Here is a 22,826-nt window from a genome sequence, read left to right as displayed (position 1 = left end):
TGGAGCCATCCAGGCGCCCCAAAAGTTTTTTTTTTTTTTAAGTAATCTCTGTATCTAGCGTGGGGCTTGAACTCAAAATCCTGAGATCAAGAGTCCTATGCTCCACTGACTGAGCCAGCCAGGCACCACTTTTAATTTCAGTTTATTGACTTTTGTTTTTGTTTTTTCAGTGGGGTTGGGTACTTAGTCCATTGAAATGTAATTACTGATAAGGTAGAATTGATGTATGCCATTACATTGTTTGCTTTCTGTTCTACGTCTTTTTGTTTCTCAGTTCCTCCATTACGTCTTTCTTTGCCTTAAATACTTCAGTTATTTTCTCAGTGGTTGACCTAACCACATTTCAGTCACATTTATTTTTTTTTTTAATTTTTAATTTTTAATTTTTTTTATTTTTATTTATTTCACAGGCAGAGATCACAAGTAGGCAGAGAGGCAGGCAGAGAGAGAGAGAGAGGAGGAAGCAGGCTCCCCGCTGAGCAGAGAGCCCGACGTGGGGCTCGATCCCAGGACCCTGAGATCATGACCTGAGCAGAAGGCAGAGGCCTTAACCCACTGAGCCACCCAGGCGACCCTCAGTCACATTTAAACTGAAAACAATCTGGTTTGGACTATTGCCACTTTCAATCATATACGAAAACTTTGCTCCTCTATAGCTCTGTTTACACCCATGTTTGTGCTTTCACTGTCACAAATGATATCTCCCTGTATATTGTGTGTCCGTAAACATGGATTTATAATTATTGCTTTATGTAGTTGTCTTTTAATTAAGGTAGAACAAAGAGTCAAAATATGTGTTTACACTGTCTTTTATTTTTTATTTTATTTTTTTTTTTAAAGATTTTATTTATTTATTTGACAGAGAGAGATCACAAGTAGATGGAGAGGCAGGCAGAGAGAGAGAGAGAGGGAAGCAGGCACCCTGCTGAGCAGAGAGCCCGATGCAGGACTCGATCCCAGGACCCTGAGATCATGACCTGAGCCGAAGGCAGCGGCTCAATCCACTGAGCCACCCAGGCGCCCTATTTATTTATTTTTTAAAAGATTTTATTTATTTATTTGACAGAGAGATCACAAGCAGGCAGAGAGGCAGGCAGAGAGAGGAGGAAGCAGGCTCCCCGCTGAGCAGAGAGCCCGATGCGGGGCTCGATCCCAGGACTCTGAGATCATGACCTGAGCCAAAGGCATCGGCTTAACCCACTGAGCCACCCAGGCACCCCTTACCTTTACTTTCTGTAGTGCCCTCAGTTTGTTAACAGTCTGTAGTGTTCCTTTTATTTCAGAGGGAAGGCTTTTAGTATTTCTTGGAGGACAGTTCTACTAGCAGTGGATTCTCTCAGGTTTTACTGAACTGAGAATGTCGTTAACGATTCCCTTTTTTTAAAAATTTTTTATTTTTTTTTAAAGATTTTTATTTATTCTACAGACAGAGATCACAAGTAGGCAGAGAGATAGGCAGAGAGGGAGGGGAAGCAGGCTACCTGCTGTGCAGAGAGCCTGACGCAGGGCTCGATCCCAGGACCCTGAGATCATGACCTGAGCCGAAGGCAGAGGCTTAACCGAGCCACCCAGGTGCCCACGATTCCCTTTTTAAAAGCATAGTTTTGTTACTGAATTCTTTTTTTTTTTTTTTTTTAAGATTTTATTTATTTGACAGAGAGATCACAAGCAGGCAGAGAGGCAGGCAGAGAGAGAGGAGGAAGCAGGCTCCCTGCTGAGCAGAGAGCCCCATGCGGGGCTCGATCCCTGGACCCTGAGATCAGGACCTGAGCCGAAGGCAGCGGCTTAACCCACCAAGCCACCCAGGCGCCCCATTACTGAATTCTTGATTGACATTCTTTTCTTCATGGTGGGACTATGTCATCCTACTGCCTTCTGGCCTCTACGACAAATGAGAAGTAAGCTGTTCATCTTACTGAGAGTCGCATTATTATTATTATTATTATTTTTAATTTTATTTATTTATTTGAGAGAAAAGAGAGACCGTGAGAGAGAGCATGAGCGAGGAGAAGGTCAGAGGGAGAAGCAGACTCCCCGTGGAGCTGGGAGCCTGATGCGGGACTCGATCCCGGGACTCCAGGATCATGACCTGAGCTGAAGGCAGTCGCTTAACCAACTGAGCCACCCAGGCGCCCTGAGAGTCACATTATTGATGAATTGTTTCTCTCTTACTGTTTCCAAGGTTTTCTCTTTGGCCTTTGACTGGGATATCTAGGTATAGATTTCTTTAGCTTACATTTTTGGAATTTGTTGAACTTCTTGAATATGTAATGTTTCTCATCTTTGGGAAGTTATAGACTTTGTTTCCTCACATATATTTTTTTGCTCTTTTATTTCTCCTCTCTTTCTGGGACTCCCATTCTATGTAAGCTGGTACACTCCCACAGTATCCCACCAGTCTTAGACACACAGACATCATAGTCACTGGTCTTTTTCTTTTCTTTTTTTTTTTAATGTTCCTCAGACTGGATATTTTCGATTCGCCTTTTTTTTTTTTTTTTCCCTTCTCCTTCAAGTAGGCTCCATGCCTACCTAGCATGGAGCTCAGCCAGTGTGGGGGCTTGAACTCATGACCCTGAGATTGAGGGTCAGAAGCTTAACTGTTTGAGCCACCCAGGCATGCCTTCAGTTTGCCTATCTTAAGTTTGCTGATCTTTCTTCTGACCGAATCTGCTTTTTTTTTTTTTTTTAAGATTTTATTTATTTATTTGACAGAGATCATAAGCAGGCAGAGAGGCAGGCAGAGAGAGAGGAGGAAGCAGGCTCCCTGCTGAGCAGAGAGCCCCATGCGGGGCTCGATCCCTGGACCCTGAGATCAGGACCTGAGCCGAAGGCAGCGGCTTAACCCACTGAGCCACCCAGGCGCCCCCCGAATCTGCTTTTGAACCCTCTAGTGAATTTTTTATAATTTCTGTGTCTTTACTGTTTGGTGAGATATTGTTCTTGTGGTTTCTTCTAATTTCTAATTCTTTATACATGCTTTTTTTTTTTTTTTTTTTTTTTTTACTTTTTTGAACATATTTATTATAGCTATTTTAAAGTCTGGTTTCCTCAGGGATGGCTTATATTGACTGCTTTCCTGCATCTCGTAGGGCATATACATTTGTGTTTCATTTCCTATCTCATGATTTCTTTTGTTGAAATCTGGGACATTTATTTTTTTTTTATTTTTATTTTTTTTTTAAAGATTTTATTTATTTATTTGTCAGAGAGAGAGAGAGCGAGCACAGGCAGACAGAGTGGCAGGCAGAGGGAGAAGCAGGCTCCCCACAGAACAAGGAGCCCGATGTGGGACTCGATCCCAGGACGCTGGGATCATGACCTGAGCCGAAGGCAGCTGCCTAACCAACTGAGCCACCCAGGCGTCCCGAAATCTGGGACATTTAAAATAATGTGGCAACTCTAGATATCAGATTACCTCCCCTTCCCAAGATTTGTTGTTTTTGCTGCTGTCGACTTATTAGTGATTTTGTTAGTTTGCTAACATTGGCATAACAACATATCACAACCTGGGTGATTTAGACAGAAGTTTTTTGCCTCATAATTGACATCTGCAAGTGTCAGCAGGGTTGGTTCCTTCTGGGGGCTGGGAGGGAAGGATTTCTTTCAGGCCTCTTTCCTTCACTTGGAGATAGCTGTTGGAGATAACTAAGAGGCTGTGTGTGTGTGTGTGTGTGTGCGCGCGCGCGTGCGCTTTCTCCGTGTGTGGTGTGTGTGTTTGTTTCCAAATCTCCTCTTTATATTGAATTTAGGGCCCACCCTAATGATCTGATTTTATTTTATTTTATTTTATTTTTTTTAAAGATTTTATTTATTTATTTGACTGACAGAGATCATAAGCAGGCAGAGAGAGAGGAGGAAGCAGGCTCCCCGCTGAGCAGAGAGCCCGATGCGGGGCTCGATCCCAGGACCCTGAGATCATGACCCGAGCCGAAGGCAGCGGCTTAACCCACTGAGCCACCCAGGCGCCCTAATGATCTGATTTTAACTTGATTATCTCTATAAGGCTGCAGAAAAGGTCACATAATGGCATACTGGGAGTTAGGATTTCAGTATATGAATTTATGAATATATCAATTTGTGGAGAGATATATTTCAGCCCATAACAGTGACTTTTCCAGTCTATTCTGTGAAATCCAGATCAGATATTTCTTGACCTAAACCAGTAAGTCTCCTTTGCCAGGGGACTTTTTATGCATGTTGGGGTCACCTTTAATGCTATAGTAGTTGACAACTGTATCTTAGCCTTTACTTCCCACTTGCACGGAGCGTCCAGATCAGTTGGGTGAGAGATTTGGGCTTCCTTGGGTCTCCTGGGCATGCGCGTGGTCACCTAGATCCCCAGGAAAGTTAGAGCTTTTCAAAGTCCCTTAATGGGCATCTGTCTCATTCTCTACATTCCCTTTTATGTTTTCTGACCTGCCTCTTGCTTGCCAGGTGGTATTCCAGCCTCGTGCAGTTGCAGTAGGAAACAGTTGTCACTGATTATTTTTGACAGATTTCTTGGGAAGTTGGGGTATTTTCACAGAGTGAGCTCTTAGTTGGATCACGCAAAGGCAGGTTTTAAAATGGGGCTTTTCTGTAGACCTGCCACCTGGGCCAGATAGTGATGGTTCTCTGGGGTCGGAGTATTGGGGAACCATCCTGCCTTCTTCAGTGGCTCTGGGGTTGCTGGTTCCTAAAGCTACTATAGAGCTGGGAAGAGGAGACAGGAATGGGCCAAGTTAAAATGCTACAAAACTCATTGTCTTGCCAAGATCCAGTCATTTTTCTTGAATAAATGTTCCTTAGATTGTTGTCTTTGTTTTAGACTGATACTATTATAAAATACGGCAGAGTCAGATGTCTATATTCTCTGCTTTATTATCATAGATGGGCCACAGAGAGGTCGCAGAGCCTAATCCCCAGACACAATCTCAAAAGGACTAGGTCCTCCAGAAAAGCCTCATCTTCAAGTCTAGGTCTGAAGAACCCAGCTGTGGAACAGCGGTGTTCAGGGAGGCTTCCAGGGCATGTTGGAGAGCCTGGTACTTGGGCCCCTCCCCACAGCCCGCCAAGGCCCGTAGGACTGGTTGTTGCAGTTGATGATGCCCGGGCTGTATAGCTTGCACAGCACTCTGATACAGGGTGGCAGAAACGGGAAGGGTGACTGCCCTTCCGGTGCCGGGAGTCGGCCTGGCCTAGGCAGGCATGGCATGTGTGGCTCCAGCAGCCTTTTTGGAGGATGGAACTTTATTTTGCCACAGAAGCTTCTCTGAGCAGGCTCCACTGTTGAGCCTCAGTGGGGAGCAGGGGATGGGTGGATGGTGGGGGGGGACTGGGAGGTCTTATAGGACCCACATCCACTTGTCTGTGGCTATTATTGTGGTAAACTTTAAAGTAACTCAGTAAATGACAGTTGACTTGAGAAATTTTTGACTTGTTGCTATAATGGAAAATTCTCCAGGGTTAGTAGAGCAAGGGTTAGGAATGGCTGGTTTTAAGATAACATCCAAGACAATCTATCTTTTGTGTTGTGGCCTTTATGATACCACCATCTTGCTTGGTTGGTGATTGAATGAATAAGCAGCTCAGTCCAGTTTTTAATCTGAAAGTCTCTGGTTTCTCTGGCTATGGTTCACTTTTGTATTTGGCACCATTGTAGTTGCCTAAGCAGGGACTGCCTGGTTTCAGTCTGGCCAGCACAGGGACCCAGGGTGTGTTCCGTGGCTCCTAGAGCCTTGGCAGGATATGTGTGTTGCACAGTGTCCAGTTCCCTGCTCTGGTCCAGCTGCCCTTTGCAGCCTACCACCTGCATTGTGGCCTCCTCATAGTGGCCATGCAGTGGGATGTGCACCTGGAGGGCTGCAGGCTCTCCCTAACCTGTACCATCAACCCTGTCACTGCCTCACCCCTGGTGATCAAAGGCCTGGGGTTACTTACCTCTTCTCTTTTGGAGGAGCATGGCTTTGACAGTGACCAGCTGGCAGTCTTTGTGCTCTGTTCTTTCATCCTCTACCTTTCTTCCTGCCCTCAGTTTGCAAGGTCATTGTGGCTGCACCATTTTCCTTGCATTTGCCTGAGGCATTTGTGGGACAGATGCTGTGGGTTTCTGGAATTTGTGCCTCGGGCTGTGTGGATTGTAGTAAGATTCAGGTTCTGGTCCTGTACTCTGGGGCTTTTCTGGAAAGTGAGGGATCTTCCTAGTAATGACATCAGAAAATAGCCTGAGAAAGGTTTCCCTAGGTGGAGGAGGCCACATGGGCAGCTTGGAAATCCCAGGTAAAAGTTCCCTTGTTCACACAAGGGGCTTTATCTTGTCAGTTCTCCCAATTCTCTGACGTCAGCAAAGGGTGTACAACTCTGGTCAGTTCTCACACTGTCTACGTGGAGTTGGCTCAGTACCAAAAGACTGTACACTTCACACTCTGGCCACAAGTGGGGTGCCCAGGCCACCCACATTGGCCAGCCAACTACAGATTCAGGGGTTCACATGACTTCCCTCAGGTACATTAATTTGCTTGAATTAGAGCTTATTTATTTATTTATTAAGATTTTATTTATTTATTTGACAGAGATCAGAAGCAGGCAGAGAGGGAGAACCAGGCTCCCTGCGGAGCAGAGAGCCCAATGCAGGGCTCGATTCCAGGACCCTGAGATCATGACCCGAGCCAAAGGCAGAGGATTAACCCACTGAGCCACCCAGGTGCCCTGAATTAGAGCTTTTTTAGACTGTTCTCAGAACTCAGGGAAAAAGTTTGTTTACTGGTTTATTATAAAGGATACAAATGGACAGCCAGACGAACAGGTCCTTAACTGTGTTTCATCTTTCTGGTGACCAGTCCGATCATGAAGTTCCCATCATGAAACTATCTAGGGTCCCCACCTAGCCCCCCTAGTCTCCTCATTAGCATAAACTCAGGTGAGGGCCAGAGGGGCTCATTTGAAGAACAAAAGGTACACCTATCACTGAGGAAATTCTAAGGGTTTTAGGAGCTCCATGCCAGGAACTGGATACAAGGATCCAAATATGTGTCCAGTGACCAAAATTGTCCTCATTCTCTGGAGAAGTTTTTTCACACTTAGAATTTAGTTGTATATGTGTGCACACATACACATTTGTATTTTTCCCTTGTTTTAAAATTTGTCAGAGAAGAAAGTAGCTTTTCTGTCAGGTTGGATGTGTTAGAGCAGCTCAATCCTGACTGATTTTGCTGTCTTGCTCCTAAAAAACTGTGACAGTGTTTCTGTCATATCCTTGTGAGTAGCTCGGTAGGTAGTGGCCCCTCTTTCCCATGATGCTTCTGTGGAGGTTTGGTGCCAGAGCTGGGGCTGTGGGTGCAGCATTCCCTTCTTATGTGGACTCCAGGGGGCGAGGGGACGGTAGGATGCCAAGGTGGGCTGGGGGGCCCTGGTTCTTTGGGAGCTCTTGCTGTGTCCTCCTGTCCTTGAGGTGCAGTGGCACGAAGTTAACACACAATGGTGGCATGGATATATAGAACATCCAGAGTGTGAGAGCTGCCGTGTGGGCAGGACATGCTTGGTGTTGATTAAAAAGGCAAAAACGGGTGCCTGGGTGGCTCAGTTGGTTAAGCAACTGCCTTCAGCTCAGGTCATCCTGAAGTCCCAGGATCCAGTCGCACATCGGGCTCCTGCTTGGCAGAGAGTCTGCTTCTCCCCTCTCATGTTCTCTCTCTCTTTCAAAGAAATAAATAAAATCTTTAAAAAAAAAAGAAAAAGAAAAAAAAAGCTGAAACAGAGTGCCTGGGTGGCTCAGTCTTTAAGCTTCTGCCTTTGGCTCTGGTCATGATCTCAGGATCCTGTGATCGAGCTCCGCATCGGGCTCCCTTCTACATGGAGAGCCTGCTTCTCCCTCTCGCTCTGCTTGTGTTCCCTGTCTTGCTGTGTCTCTCTCTGTCAAATAAATAAATCTTAAAAAAAAAAAAAAAAAAAAAAAAGGCGAAAACACAGGACCAGAACTGGCACCGTTACCCACTCATAAGACCTGGAGTGATTTTTTTTTTTCCTCAGTATATTACTGCTTTTTAGATAGCTGTGGGTTCTGGTTGGTTCATGGTTGTTCTAGAATTAGGTATTAGTGACCTGTTGTTTTTGCCTTTTTGCCCCTTCCCCCCCAATTTACTTCTTAATTTATAGAGAGTTAAGTGCACTTTTGGGTAGACATTTGTGAGTTTTGAGCCATGCCTCTCGTTTTGTCACGTAACCCATAGCACAATCAAGACAGAACATTTTCAAATCTTCTCCCCCTCCCAATTCTCTTGAACTGTCCTTTTGTAGTCAGAATTCTCTCTTTTCACCCTGTTAGGCATTGAGCTGTCTTCCTAGGTTAGCCAATTCCCAAATGTCTTATCAGTGGAGTCCCAGGGTAGGTAGCCTGAGAACCAGGCTCCAGCTCAGTGAATCATGTAGGATTCATCTCTGTTGGTGCCTGTGTCGATGGTTGGGTTGTTTTTGCTGCTGACTGCCCACTATAGGGCAGTGCTGGGTGTGTTCTTCCTTCTTGATTGAGGGGCGTTGAACACATTTCCAGTTTTGGTGTTTAGCACTTAGTTGCTATGAGGCTGTCCAGGGTTCCCTGTGAGCGTAGTTTAGTAAACACCCAAGATGGCCTTGCTGGGCAGTACGGTAGATGTGTTTTCAACTGGATGCCTTTGCACATCTGTGGGAGCAGCATGTATGTGTGTGTGGGTCTGTCTCTACATTTGGTTCTATCTCTTTGGTCTGTGTGTCTGTCCCTTCAATGCCACACTTTCTTAATGAGATGAATTTTTTTTTTTTTTAAAAGATTGATTTATTTGAGAGAGAGTGAGTATGGCAGGGAAGAGGGTATAGTATCCCAAGCAGATTTCTCACTGAGTGGGGAGCCCAATGCAGGGCTCAGTCTCACGACCTTGAGATTCCCACCTGAGCTGAGACCAAGAGTCAGATGCGTAACTGACTGCGCCATCTAGGCGCCCCAGTGACGTGAATTCTTGAAATCAGATTGTGAACCCTCTGACTTTGTTCTTTTTCAAAAGTACTTCCATACCATGCTCCTTTGCCCTTACATATAGAAGCAGTATGTCAGTATGGAAAGTTCTGTTGAGTTTGTGATTGGAATTGTGTTACATCTGTAGATAAAATTGGGGAGAATGTATTTCCTAACAGTATGGTGTCTTTCGGCTCACAAGCCCGGTGTGTCTCCCCATTTATTGTAGTTTTCTTCCATGTCATTTTATTGTTGCTTGGTCATCTCCAGTGTTCAGATCCTGCTTTCATTTTCTTGGATTTAGATAGAAGTGTTTCATACGTGTTTGGGAACTGTTGTGCGTAGCACTTTGGTTTCAGTCCTGACTCTGGATTGCTACTGTAGAGAGATGGAATTTACTGTCTGTATGTTGACTGTGTATCTTGCATCTTCACTAATTGTATTATTCTAGTACTTTTTCTGTTGATTTCTTTGGAATTCTGTGTACAGAGTAGGCTGACTGGTTAAAGTTGGTTGAATTTCTTCCTTTCCAATCTGGGTGCCTTTTGTTTCTTTTTCTTGGTTTGCTGCTCTGGCTAGAAACTCCATTACATGGTGAGTAGCAGTGGGGAGAGTGGCCATCCTAGTCTTATTTCTGATCTTAGGTGGGAGTGATCCAGCCTCTGACCACAGATTGTGATGTTAGGTGTCAGTTTTTTGTTGGTGCCCTCTATTTTGTTCAGGACAGGTTCTTCTATTCTGGGTTTGTTGAGTGTTCTTATCATGAAAGGGTGTTGGCAGTTTGTCAGGTGGCTCTTTCTGCAGCTATTGATATGATAGGCCTTTTCCTCTTTAATATATTGATAGAGTGAATTTGGTTGATTTATTTAAAAACTGCATTCCTGGGATAAGTCCTCCTTGGGCATGGCATATATTTGTTTATATTTGTTACTGGTTGGGAATTGCTAATGCTCTGTTTAGGATTTTTACACATGTGTTCATGAGGGATATCAGATTCTCTTTCTCAGGTATTAATAACAGGGTACTACTAACATCATAAAATGAATTAGCAATTGTTCCTCCTCTTAAGGTTTTTTTGGAAGGTCGTCTAGAATTGGTGTGTCCCCCGCCCCTTAGATGTTTGGCAGTTGTCACCAATGAAGCCATCTGCATGTGGAGCTTTCTTTGCAGGAAAGTTAGAACTACGAATTCAGCTTCGTGAAAAGGGCAATTTGGGTAGTTTGCATTTTTCAAGGAATTAGTCCATTTTCTCTGAATTGTTGAATTTATGGGTGCTGGGCTGTCCGTGGTGCTCCCTCATGGTCCTTCAGTGTCTGTTGGGCATAGGCTTCTATGCAAGGCTTCTTCCATACCACTGTCAGTGGGTCACTTTTGCCCTTTGTGCTGCATTTCCTATATGTCCCTCTCAGGTTAACCATCAGCCACATGTGACTGGCACCTGGTACGGGTAATTGTGGCGTGGGCCTTTGCCAGTGGCTCCTGGGTGTCTTTGGGCTTCTGAGTGGGTGTTCTCCAGCTGTGTGTGTGTGCCTTGGCTCTCTCAGGGAGGATCCTGAGCACACAGTTGTTTTCTACCTGATCAGCCTCTGGTCCATAGCCCAGGTGCTGGCTGCTGGTTAGAGACTGGTCCTCGTAGGCTGAGTGAGAGCACAAGCCACCGCTGATGGTTTGGCTACCTGGCCAGCCACTGAGGATGGGGCCTGGGCTTGATGTCTTGGTGAATAACTTTCCCTGGAAACTGATCCCCACTGATATGGACACTTGTAAGTGGAGGTATCTTGTGGGGACCTGTTGGAAGACAATAGCCAAATGGGAGCAGGGAGATTTTCAGCTCATCAGAATCAGGAGTTCTCTTCAGAAATAGTGCCTTGCTTTTTTCGACTCTGTCGCACTGAGTCTGCTGATGGAGGGAGAGGAACCCCTGCCTCCCTGCCCAGAGGAGCAGTGTTACGTTCTTATAAGAAGAGGGAGGGAGGTGGATAAAGGGCCATGCGGAGATGGGAGCAGTGCTGCCATAAGCCAAGGAAAGTGTGGGGCTGTCAGTACCCAGGAAAGCCAAGGAAGGATCTCCTTGAGAGTTTTCAGAGGGAATGTGGCCTGCTGACTTGTTTTGGACTTTTGGCCTCCAGAACTGTGAGAAAATAAGCCACCCACTTTGTGGTACCTTGTTACAGCAGCCCCGAAGCCCAGCAGTCCCCAACAGGGAGGTGGGCTATGATGAGAGGGTAGGCCATGGCCTCCCTTCACTGGGGTGGCTCAGCAGAGGCCCAAGCCTTGTTGGGGTCACAGCCACTTCCTGGCTGCCGCCTGCCTCTGTTGTGCAGAACCTCCCTTTTTTCTCCTAACATATGGGTTAGGTGGTGTATCACTAGTGATTGGTTTCAGAGCCAGGATGGGTGACTTTTTTTGAAACGGGAGCCAGCCAGGCCTTTTGTAGCTTTCAGGAGGCTTGCCCTTTTTTTTTTTTGGCTTGCCCTTTTTTAGAATACACTGCTTTTGTCTGACTTAGTGTCTCTCTTCTATAATCTCACGAAGATCTCCACATTTTTCTCCTAAGGTTGTCTGTCTTTAGATTTCTAAGTGTCTGATCGCACTTAAATTCAGAAAAGGCTCCCAGGCAGCACCAGGCTCTGTTGCAGCATGTTCTCCCCAACCTAGTACAGCACTGCTTGTCCTGTCCCAGGGGGCAATGAGGTGGGGCTATGACCTGCTCCTTGAGGCAGTAAAGAGGACAGGGAACTTCTGGGGAAAGCAGACAGCATGGGGAGCAGCCCTGCGCGTCCGGCAGGCTTGGTCCAGCACTTAGGAGTGGCTTCCTTGTTTTGTAGTATTTTAACCACATCAGTATTGAGGACTCACGGGTCTACGAGCTGACCAGCAAGGCCGGACTGTTGTCTCCCTATCAGATCCTCCACGAGTGCCTTAAAAGGTAGGGCGGGTGCTTCCCCTCCTGAGAGGGGTCATGGGGGCTTCTCTTTTAGTGCCCAGTGTCTTTATTAGCCATTTATCCTGGCTTAAGAGGTGCTGTGAAAGACTGGGCTGACAGTTGTTCAGCGCGTGCACAGAGGCCCCTTGTGCCTGGCGGTCAATCAGAGTCCATGAGATCAGATCTGGCATGAAGACTGTCCTCCTCCGCTGAGAAGTGGTTTGGGGAAAGGGCTGGCATGGTCTTCATCAAAGAGCCTTTCAAGGGCTTTCCTGAAGTTCTTTCCTCCCTTCGCCACTGATGTCACCTGTTGTCTCTGTTTTTTCTTAAAGAAACCATGGAATGGGTGACACATCCATCAAGTTTGAAGTGGTTCCTGGTAAAAACCAGAAGAGCGAATATGTCATGGCGTGTGGCAAGCACACAGTGCGCGGCTGGTGTAAGCCTTGCCCCCTGCTTCGCGCTGCCCTGTCACAGTTTCCTGTGATTGCTGGGGAGGGCACACCCTGCCCTGTGGCCTCTCTGGCAGCCCTGAGCCTCTGTGGCTGGGTCTCTGGCCACTGCTCTGGCATCTTTCCTGAGCTCCTGCCTTGGGTGCTGACCACCTGTGCTGTGTCCACTGGCCTCTCCTCTCAGCCTCTGAAAGCCAGCCACCCTAAGGCAGGGCTGTGGGAGTCCTGCCCACACCATCCCTGTCCTCCTGGTTCCTGGGATTGGGCTGGTCGTTTGGGTTAGACCGTGTGGTCCCTGTGGCAGGAGGAGGGGTTTCCTGAATGGCCACAGAGCCCCTGGCTTGCCGTACTCTATCCCTGTGTTCTGGTGTCTGTGTGCATCACCTGCACTCCTTACCGAATTTGGTTTTTGGAGTAACCACTTTTTTAAAACATTATTTTAAAAGGAAACTGTGTATGACTATCATAAACACAAAACCAGTGCTGGTTAGATTGGAAGATAACATACCAGTTGTCCCTGGGAAAATTGCAGAATCACTTACAGACCCAGCTGTCCCCGTGATCCAGCAGACACCTGTCCTCATGGAACTACCTTCCGGAGCAGGCAGGCGGGGCAGAGGAGGAATGCTGGGGCAGAGGAGGAATGCTGGCACCACTGACCCACCTGTCTGGGAAGTGTGGCCAGCCTTGCTCTGCCTGGCCATAGATGGCTTCTGGCACTCACTGTTCTCCAGACCACTCTGCTCCTTGGCCCTGCCTTCCCTCTGCATAGAAACCCTTCCAAAGTGCATGCACCCTCTGGAAACTTCTCTGGGCTTTCTGATGGAGTCTCCCCTCCCCTCTGCCTGCCAACACCCATTGTTGCTTGTCTGTTGCTCTGGAAGTGTGGGGGTGGTGGGAGGGTGGCCTCATCAGTTATGCCTGTGCTGAGTTCATGAAGCCCCTAAGGGGGCTCTTCTGCAAAGTGGGGTGGGATGGTTCCTGGCCTCAGCTTTGTGAGACCTGGTGCCCAGTGCAGGGCTAGAACACACCTGTACCTCATCTTCTAGAACATACCCTCAGGTGGGCTGGGGGCACAGCAGGCGTGCTCCTGTTTAGGAGAGGTGGCCATGTTGACAGCTGGGTGTTAGGGATTCCCTCTCCACATTTTGTCTTCCTCGCAGGTAAGAACAAGAGAGTTGGGAAACAATTGGCCTCTCAGAAAATCCTTCAGCTGCTGCACCCACATGTCAAGAACTGGGGGTCTTTACTTCGCATGTATGGCCGCGAAAGCAGCAAGATGGTCAAACAGGTAATTGGGCCCCCACCGTGGAGCACGTGTTTGGGGTCCCGCTGTCCCAGGGGCAAAGTTGGGCAGCTCTGCTCTTGTTCAGTGCTGTCTCTTGGGCCCTCTATTGGGCATGTCTGTGACCTTGGGGGATGGGAGGTCATTTCTGCTGTGCCTCCCTCCCTGAGAAGCCTGGGTCTGGCACTGGCTATATGGGAAGGGCTGCCTAGCAGGAGGTGCAGGTGGTGGGTGCTGCCAGCCCAAGTGGAGAGGAAGCTTCTCAGCTAAGCCCTGTTGTCTTGTCTGTTCTGCTGCACAGGGCTGGAAGCCTTTGGATTAATTTGAGGACCTCTAGGAGCTTGAGAGAGTAAGAGATGCAGGACAGCTTTTCCTGGCTATAAATATCGGTTTATCTTTAACTCAACAGCGTGAATGTGTCATCTGGTTAGTTTAGGCTGTTTTGCTGTGTTGCTGAGATTTAAATCAATTCCCTTAGATTTGTGTGCTTTGTGAGGTGGAAGGAAATATGGGGAGATGTTTGTGGTTTTTAAGTTTTCCCCTAATGTTTCCAGAAATAGTTCGGGTTATTGGCACCCCAGTAAGAGGAGAGGTGGTCATTGTGGTATCCCTGAAGAGGCCCTCATTTTGGACTTGACAAGATGGAGTGAAGGAGGTGACACTGGGCACCTAGAGTGCTTTGAGGAACCTCAAGATAGGAGTTGCTGAGAAAATTCAGATGTAGTGCAGATGAAGCTGACTTGTGCCTTTATGTCCCTTCCTTTTGTGCAGCATCTTGGTTGGACTAAGATTGAGAGGGAGACAGCCTGCTTTGGCCCATGAGTGGAAACCCTTCCAAGCTTGGAGGGCGAGGGTCCGGTCGGGGCACAGCCCCAGCTGACATCTTTCGGAGGACAGGTGGAGTCTGACACTCCTAGGCGCAGCAGGCGTTCTCAGAGATGGCCACTTCACCCAGGAAGGGCCTCAGGACAGCTTGGTCCTGTGGTGAAAGTCATAGGGCATGCAGAGAGCCCCGTGTCTGGGGCTGGTGGGCTCCCAGTGCCAGGGTGTGTCCCATCTGGCAGCGCGCCATTGCTGCTGGCTGAGGCTGTGCTCTGGCCTCTACGTTATGAGGGTCAGGGCAGGTCGAGTGCTCCATGCCGACGGCAGGAGTTGGAGGCAGCTGTGTGCTAGGGTGCTTTTGCCTTATGAAGGGAAGAGGCCATAGCTTCTTCCTGCTGAGGGTGAGGTGGAAGTGGGGGTGGCATGGCCAGAAAGTGAGCTGGGGCAGCCGTGGACTGGTCTCGTTCTCTGCGGCTTTGTCAGTCTGCCAGTTGAGGGTGGGGCAGCCAGGGTGGGGTCATGCAGCTCTGGCCGCTGGCCACAATGTGTCGCTGAGGCCTGCCTAGGGCCCTCCTGAGAGCAAGGCGCGGTGCTCCCCCAGGAGACCTCGGACAAGAGCGTGATTGAGCTGCAGCAGTACGCCAAGAAGAACAAGCCAAACCTGCACATCCTCAGCAAGCTGCAGGAGGAGATGAAGAGGCTGGCCGAGGAGAGGGTGAGCAGGAGGCCCTGCCAACACCCCGGCCATGGCCCCTCGACTCCCTCATCCCCTTGCACTCAGGAGGGGAGGGCCAAAACAGGGTCACGTGGGCTGCTGTGGGGGTGACGTCAGCCTGCAGGAACCTGTCCCTGGCTCCTGATGCCAGTGTAGTACTCCCTCTTCCCAGTGAGCCCGCAGCACTTCCAGAGTACCTTTGCTTTTCTTTGTTTCAGCATTCATGGCACTTGCATCAAATCACATCATTTTTTAGTTATATCATAGAGTTCTCAGCCCTAGCCTGCAGCTGTGAAGGGCTTGGCTTCTGGGTGTTTCTACTTAGTACCAGCTGTTTGAAGGCAGGGACAGTGCACCTGCCAGGCCTCCCTTACTCAGGGTCCAGTGGGTGACAGACTGCCATCACGGACCTATACCTCAGGCCCTTGGCATTTCTGGAAGAGAGGAGCATGGTTCACAGAGCAAGTGGACCTGGGCAAGGCTTGGTGCTGGTCAACTTCCTCAAGCCACCCGCTCGACAGGCTTCTAGACTAGGACCTTTTTTAGCTGTGGTATTTGCCTGGGCCCATATAAAACCCTGAGAAAGGGGTATCTGCTGTTTCGCCTTTCTGGTGCAAGAGATGCCTCACCCCTGTCCTCAAGTTGGAGTAGGGAGAGAGACCCACCCATGTGGCTTGTCCCTGGTGGCTATAACTTCCTTGGCCCTTCACTTCTGGGTGTATTCTGAGGCCCAGGGAAGTACCAGCACGTAGTGCCACGAGACGGCATCCAGGGAGACCCTGCCAGCCTCCCATCTGGCCCACTTCTCAGGCCTCCCCTCCCTCCACCTGGTATGGCAGAGCAATGGTGCCCTCCTGCTAGAGGCTACGGCACTAATGTGCTGAGCTCACCGTCCCTGTCCTTACCCCCCACATTGCTCCCTACCTTGGGCACCTCTTGCTTGAGCTTGGGCTCGGCGACATGTTCCCACATCATTGGCATCCCTGACCTTTGTTGTTCTTCCAGGAGGAGACTCGGAAGAAGCCCAAGATGTCTATTGTGGCGTCTGCCCAGCCTGGTGGCGAGCCCCTGTGCACTGTAGACGTGTGAGGGAGGCAGCAGGGTCAGGCGCGGGGACTGCCAGCTCTGCTGCCAGGGAGACCACCCGCCACTCACTCTGCAGCCTTGGCCCTCTGATTTGAGTTCCTCCCCTGCGGCCAGGCATCTGAGGCCGGGGCCAGAGGGGTGGGGCTCTGGTGCACAGGGACTGCTGGGCCACGCAGTTCTTCCTTGGGGGCCGCCCACAGGTCTGAGTGGATGTGTTCAAAGATGGACTCCGCTTACCCACCCGGGTGAGAGCCAAGAGCTTGGCAACAGCTGTGAATGACCTCTGCCTCTGGGGACTTGCTGCAGACTGGTTTGATGAAGGTTTTCATGAGTGTCAGTACGTGCACAGACAAGAAGTGACAGACTGAGGAAGTGGTGGCCGAGTCCTGTGGCACTCTGTTCCTCGGATTCTCGCAGGCCACTGCAGGGGTCTGGTCAGAAGGTGTGTGCTGGCACCCCCGCCCCTTTCCTGCCTCTTGTGTTTTCCCTCTTACTCTGAAAAGGTTATAATAGGAAGGAGTATTTCAGACCTTTTTGGCTTAAAATAAACACAATTTTAGAATCATCTATTTTTCAGAGATTGCAGGCAAGCCCTCAAGGTGATTCTTTTCCACTCCTGAAACCTGTTGCCAGTGGGAGTATGCAGTCTGCTGGTCTCTGCCTGGCTTGTTACCCTGCACTGGCGTGTGGTTCATTTCTTCTGAGTAAGTCTTATGTCCTAAAAACACGCCTTCTTAGACCCCGAGGCCCTCTTCACTGGCCTCTGGCAACTTTTTACTGAAGATTTTTGCACAGTCAAGTCCATCTGTCCACCCATCAATTTTTAAAGCTTTTATGATATTTTAGCATTTGGGAAGAAACTTTTACAGCGAGAGTAGAAGATAGATTTGGAATCACGTAGCAGATATAAACAAGTTAAGCATTTTAGCACGATTTTAGAAGAGGAAACCAGGACCGTTCATATAGACCATCTGTGCTCACAAAGTGGCGCTCCTGCCTAGAGCTTGCACAAGCATGTGGAGGGCGGCAGTCTTGCCTGTGACGGTGGCTGCACTGGATTTTAAGGGCACCTGCCCTGTGCAGCCAGGCCTCACGGCCACCTGTTCCTTTGATCAGCAGTCAGTGGCTCTCCAGGTGGCTCCTGCAGACAGGTGCAACGGGTAGGTGTGTCCCTACCCTGAGCCCCAGGGGATGTGGGTGTGCTTTGGGCTCTGGGTTGTCCCCATGTGCAAGGTAGTGGTGGCCATACACTCCCTGTTCCTAGGGCCTGTTCAGGGGTGCACTGTTGGCTGTAGGGGCCCACTGCTGGGCTGCATTCTCCACGGGCGTGCCTATTCTCCATCCTGTCCCCCGTGGTTGGTGTTGATGGCATTTGTTTTCAGGAATACAGAATGTCGGTCTTGCGTGCCACCCAGTGTATCCCTTCCTTACCACCTATGTGACGGAGGTTGGCTTCTCTGTTGACCTTTATAAAACAAAACCTTCAAATCAAGTTGCTGTAATTAGACACTTGCTTCTGTCTTGCTTCCTGTCTGCAGCTGTGAATCCTCATTTGACTATATGACTGTTTGCCCTCAGAACAGCCAGATGCGCCATTGTGAACCAAAGCTTTGTGCACACGTGTTAGAGGCAGTGAGCCTTGCTGCAGCCTCCCCCTGTCCTTCCTCTTGTATTCCCCCCCACGCCGTGTGGGTGTGAGTGTTTGTTGTGTGCACACAGCCATGCTGTGGGGGCGGAGGGCAGGGGGAGCCTGTGCTTTATGCCACCTCCACTTGGCCACTGGCCGTCATGTACTTCTAGGTGGCAGCTAAACTATGGCTGTAAGGGTGAGCCTTGATTGTCTGAACGCATAAAGCAAAACTGTCCCAAAAGGGAATGACTGGTGTTTCTTTCTTCTTAGCATCTGAGGCTGTGGACCCTCAACTTGCCAGAAACAGCCCTTTTAGTCTGTGCCTGGTCACACTGTTCCTATAGCAGCTGGGCAGCGTCCAATCCCAGCCCCAGCTCCCATGGTTTCCCTTCGGGGCTAGGCTGGGGACAGCACCTCACCTCACAAGGCACAGGGAAAATGGGCAGACCACAGGGCCTACCTGCGTAGACAGGCTGCCCCTTGCAGTGTGTTCTACCTTATGTGTACAGCTGGCTCTGGGCCATGAGATGTTTGCTTCTCTGGCATTAAGCATAAAACCTGATGCTGTCAGCACACTCTCCTCTGACTTGCTACCATGCAGAGGGGCTGACAGTGCTAGCAGGAATGGAGGCTCAGATTGGCTGCTCAGGGTGCCCTGTTGACCTTGGCCCGGCACCTACAATGGGTGGGCAAAAGGGAATGCTGTGTGCTAAGGAGTTTTCATCACAGTAACATCAGTAGTTGAGAAACTCTTTATTCTAGCATTATATCCCAGCTAACCCAGAAAGAAGGGGAGGAGTGGTAGGGGACAGGCTATGGGAGCCTAGGATCCATGGGGACAGATGGACAGCCAAGTCTTGTGCCTTCTAGATGCTGCCTGAGCATCCTGGGGCAAGGACTTGGGGAACCCCCTGTTCTGAAAGGACAAGATTCTAGTTCTCCAGGGACCTAGCAAGAGGCAGCAGCCCTGGTTTCTTGTATGGTGTCCACTGGGGGCCCTGGTGGGGGCTGGGGTGGAGGGTCCTGGGGTGCCAGGGCCCCTGTGCCATTGGGGTGCTCCACCCTCTCAAATAGGAGGAGCATCTCACAATGTGGGGTCTGCGGGAACAGGTCCACAGCCACAGCCTTGACAGGCCAGAAGGGGGTGCCCTTCACCCGGTTAGATGGAGCCCTGCAGAGGCTGTGGTAGGAAAGGAATGTCAAGGTCAGCCACATGGGTCCACTGGGTCCCTGGTCCACCCTGTCCTGGGGCCACCCCAGGCCCCCCACTTCACACTCACTCCACAAAGTTGCCCATGGCCGCCCGGGGGTTGCAAGAGACATAGAGGAGCCGTTTGAGGTTCTCAGCTCTTCGGATGGCCAGGATCACTTTGGAATCTGAGGAGGTTCAAACAGGATGGGCATCAGGCCTGAAGCTGTGCTGTGTGGTGTGCCAGCCAGACAACCCTGCCCCCCCGCCCCGCCGCTTCCCCATGACACCTCCCAGATGGAGGCCACTTACGCAGGCCAGCACGGGGTGGGTCCAGGATGGCAACGAGCTGCTGGGAGGCCAGTCTGCTCACCAAAGTGGGCACCAGGTCCTCAGCTCTCCCACAGTGGAACTCCACATTGCTCAACTCTGGACATGAAACCACAGCCCTGTCACAGGGGACCCAGAACACCCTCTCCCCGTAGAGTCTGCACGGTGTCTTTAAGTCCCTGGCCAGAGATGTCCCAGGAAGACCTGCTGGCTAAGGAGCCAGCTTATCCTCATCCAGCTCTGGCACTGTGGGCACACTGTTCAGTCCACGCAGTAGGTGGCCTACTGAACTCTCTGCCCCTCACCCCACCGCAGGCCCTAACAACCACTGGCTCTCACCGTTGTCTCGGGCATTCACCCGGGCATCTTCCACAGCCTCCTGGCACAGCTCAATCCCCACGACTCTCTTCACTCTCTGAAGCCAGGAAAAGACAGACTCATGGCACCCTGCCCCATCCCCACCACCTTAGGGAGAGAAATGGCAGGAGGTGTTGGAGTGAAAGAGGATCTGGACTAGGCTGGGGGGTGGGGGGCGGGTCACTGGGGGTGGTCATGAGGCAGGTGACAACATGGGTGGGGTGGGGAGAGGGTGTTCTCAGTGGGGAAGGAGAGCTCACTGGGGCCAAAGCCAGGCCAATGGTGCCTGTGCCGCAGCATACGTCCAGCACTGTGCTCTCTGTGTCCAGCTGGGCCCAGTCTCGGATGACTGTGTAGAGCACCTCGGCTGCCAGAGTGTTCACCTGGAGAATGGGCCGGCAGAGTCTTGCTGCCCACACTGGCCTCTCTCCTGCACAACCCTTCTCACCCCCAAGCACTTGGATTCCCTGGGCATTCTTCCTGCCTGGGGGCCTCCATGACCCCATCCTTGGGTCACTCACCCTCTTCGCAGGTCTCCAGATACCCCCCGCCCCTCACCATCTAGCTGTCTGAATGCCAGAGGCCCAGTCTTCAGAATGACCCTCAATCCCATCATGCCTAGCAATTCCGCCAGATCTCCCAGCTTTAAAGAGTAACTTGATGGTGAAAACCCACCCTTCACCTCTTTTCTGAGTGCCAGAGCTCACACCAGAGCCCTGGCGTCACCCCAACTCCTGTTCCTACCTCTACATATGACCCTCCCAAAAGGTGATCAGAGAATCTAATAGGAAATGATTTTTCTGCCTTACAACGCTTGTGGCTCTCCGGCCTGGATGTTCTCCCCAGGCTAATCCCTTATCACTGCCCTAGCCCACTGTCCCTATCACATCCTGACATCATGTCAAGCCCCCCTCCATGTATCTTCATGATCCCCAGGAACTCAGGGCTACCTGGAAGAAGGCGTGAGGAGAGATCCTGAAAGTCAACCCAAGCAGGTCCTCATGGATGCACCGGTCTCCAGCCACATGCTCCAGGGGCAGGCCCTCCTGGCTGGGAGTCTTTCTGTGGGTGGTAGGGTTACATCTGTCAGTGTCACCAGCCCTTGCAGGGACCCGCCCCACCCCTACCCAAGCTCCTCACCGCTGTCCCTCCTCTACAAAGTAGAGGCAGGTCACCCCAGTGGCCTTGCCTGGCCCCGCCATGAAGTGCTGCGCCAAGGAGGCCTTCAGCCCGGCTAGTTCCTCAGGGCCCAGTTTCTGGGTAAGCAGCAGAAAAGGCCTTGTAAGGCTGTGTCACAGCTCGCTGTGGCCCAGACATCCTCCCCCAGGAGGGTCACCCCACCCCGCCTGAGACCTGGGGGTGGAAGTAGACAATGGCCATGGCTTGGCCACGGCGGCTGGTGCGCACAGTCAACTGCTTCCAGTGGCCTGAATACGTCTCTGGGTTGTACGCGGAGTATGGAGTGGACCTGTGGGAGCCATGAATGGCCCTGAGTCCCCCAACATCTGCCAACCAGGACTGGGTGAGCATTCCTGCTCTCTCTTCCAGCCACACCCGCCAGATCACAATCCCAGAATCCCCCCAGGCAGACTCTCGGCTCCCAGAGAGAGAGTTACCACCTTGGAACTTCTTGGGGCCCACAGCCCAGCCATAAGCCCTCACCGGATGAACTCCTGGAAGGCCTTCACCACCTGCTTGGTGGCCCCAGGGATGTGCACGGTGTCAAAGGGGGCGGCCACAGCACACGTCCCACCCTTGTACTTGCCAAGCCGACAGCCGACTGTGTTGTCTTCCCCGTCCACCCCAACGCCGACCAGAAACTCACACTTATTACGATACTCGGTCTGCAGGGAGGCAGAGAGACATGTCTGCCCTTACCCTGGCCATCCAAGGGATGGGGCTGACAACAAGTAATGATCACACCATAAATACCAACAGCAAATGCAAAGCAGAAGAGGGATGGCAGAAATAGGTGAGAATAGCTCCTTCAAGGACATGAGAGGAGTTTCTGGCCACACCAGCCGGACCTGACCTGCTGGGGTGATGGCCTAACCCCCTCCAGTGGGCAGCAGGCCTTGTTGTGCTTGTGCCTCTGTGAGAGTAGCCAGGGCAGCAGGGCGCGGTTGGTGCTCCCAATTTCCCTGCAGGATGAGTTGGGGCCAAGGTTGGACTAGTCCGCTTCCCCTGCAGCCATCCCCAGCCATTCTCTAAATGCCCAGGTACCTGGCCCCTCCCTCATGACCCTCAACCAAGGAAAGCACACTGCTTATACATGGGTTTTATCAGCTAACTACCCAAGAGACCGTGCAGGCCCTGAGGATGTCTGTACAAGGCACAGGATGGGCTGAACAAGCACAGAGCAGAGCTCTGGGGCCAAGGGGCTGCTCTGCACCCACACTCACTTGGCGAGCTTCTGTAGCACCTGCTCACACTCCAGCTGCTTCCGCTCCAGCTGTTCAGCATAGGGCACGGTCCAAAGAGGTGTCACTACATCTGCGATACATGTGGCTGCTGGCTCACCCTCATCCTCACGCCGCCTCTTTCTGGCCATAGGATCAGCCTTGGGCCTGGCCAGGCGCACGCTCAGTGGGCGGCCCTTCCAGAGGGCACCATGCAGCACACGCAAGGCCTTGTCCCGCTCAGCAGCACTGCGGAATGTCACAAAGGCGCAGGGAGGTTGCCCAAAGAGTTTGGTCTTATGAGGCTGCAGGCCAAAGCGGCCCAGAAAGCGTCGCACATCACTGAAGCTGGCGTGGCGGGGCACGTTCTGCAGCTCCAACTTGAAGATCTCAGAGGTAAACAGGTCGTCCCTGATGTAGCTGTAGAGCCCTGGCTGAGGCACGGACTCTGCAGCCGCCTCAGCACCCCCTTCCTCCTCCTTGTCTTCCTCCTGGGGCGCTACTGCTGCAGAGCTACCCTGGGCACTGCTGCTGTCTTGGCCGCAGCCCTCCATGGGCACAGGGCCCTGTGTGGAGACAGGCAAGGACTGGGCTGAGGGCTGGACCCTAGAACCTGAACGTGCCAGGGCCCCTTGCCCCACACCCCGACCTCCACTAGTGCATCTAC

The 22,826-nt window shown here is 50.8% G+C and overlaps 2 protein-coding genes across 6 annotated transcripts in view; one reads left to right on the top strand and one right to left on the bottom strand.

Moving 5' to 3' along the window:
• Nucleotides 1-18,130, top strand: part of DGCR8 (DGCR8 microprocessor complex subunit) — a 37,196-nt gene extending 19,066 nt beyond the window's left edge. For both annotated transcript variants that reach the window (XM_047697316.1, XM_047697315.1), the window contains 5 exons: nucleotides 11,797-11,897; nucleotides 12,227-12,333; nucleotides 13,510-13,637; nucleotides 15,055-15,168; nucleotides 16,174-18,130. In XM_047697316.1, coding sequence (XP_047553272.1) covers nucleotides 11,797-11,897; nucleotides 12,227-12,333; nucleotides 13,510-13,637; nucleotides 15,055-15,168; nucleotides 16,174-16,257 — 534 coding nt within the window. In that variant the 3' untranslated portion in view covers nucleotides 16,258-18,130. The remainder of the gene's footprint in view (nucleotides 1-11,796; nucleotides 11,898-12,226; nucleotides 12,334-13,509; nucleotides 13,638-15,054; nucleotides 15,169-16,173) is intronic.
• Nucleotides 18,131-18,618: 488 nt separating this feature from the next.
• TRMT2A (tRNA methyltransferase 2 homolog A) overlaps nucleotides 18,619-22,826 on the bottom strand; it is a 22,123-nt gene continuing 17,915 nt past the window's right edge. For 2 of the 4 annotated variants that reach the window (XM_047697319.1, XM_047697318.1), the window contains 11 exons: nucleotides 22,163-22,725; nucleotides 21,793-21,901; nucleotides 21,423-21,604; nucleotides 21,114-21,228; nucleotides 20,901-21,016; nucleotides 20,711-20,822; nucleotides 20,021-20,143; nucleotides 19,743-19,818; nucleotides 19,386-19,502; nucleotides 19,165-19,261; nucleotides 18,619-19,064 (listed from right to left, as the gene is read on the bottom strand). In XM_047697319.1, the coding sequence (XP_047553275.1) occupies nucleotides 18,833-19,064; nucleotides 19,165-19,261; nucleotides 19,386-19,502; nucleotides 19,743-19,818; nucleotides 20,021-20,143; nucleotides 20,711-20,822; nucleotides 20,901-21,016; nucleotides 21,114-21,228; nucleotides 21,423-21,604; nucleotides 21,793-21,901; nucleotides 22,163-22,725 (1,842 nt within the window). In that variant the 3' untranslated portion in view covers nucleotides 18,619-18,832. The remainder of the gene's footprint in view (nucleotides 19,065-19,164; nucleotides 19,262-19,385; nucleotides 19,503-19,742; nucleotides 19,819-20,020; nucleotides 20,144-20,710; nucleotides 20,823-20,900; nucleotides 21,017-21,113; nucleotides 21,229-21,422; nucleotides 21,605-21,792; nucleotides 21,902-22,162; nucleotides 22,726-22,826) is intronic. The other 2 variants (XM_047697320.1, XM_047697321.1) reach the window with 2 other exon arrangements.

This window comes from Lutra lutra, chromosome 12 (genome assembly GCF_902655055.1).
Source record: "Lutra lutra chromosome 12, mLutLut1.2, whole genome shotgun sequence".
NCBI classification, from domain to species: domain Eukaryota; kingdom Metazoa; phylum Chordata; class Mammalia; order Carnivora; family Mustelidae; genus Lutra; species Lutra lutra.
This window is presented reverse-complemented; position numbering and strand designations above follow the sequence as displayed.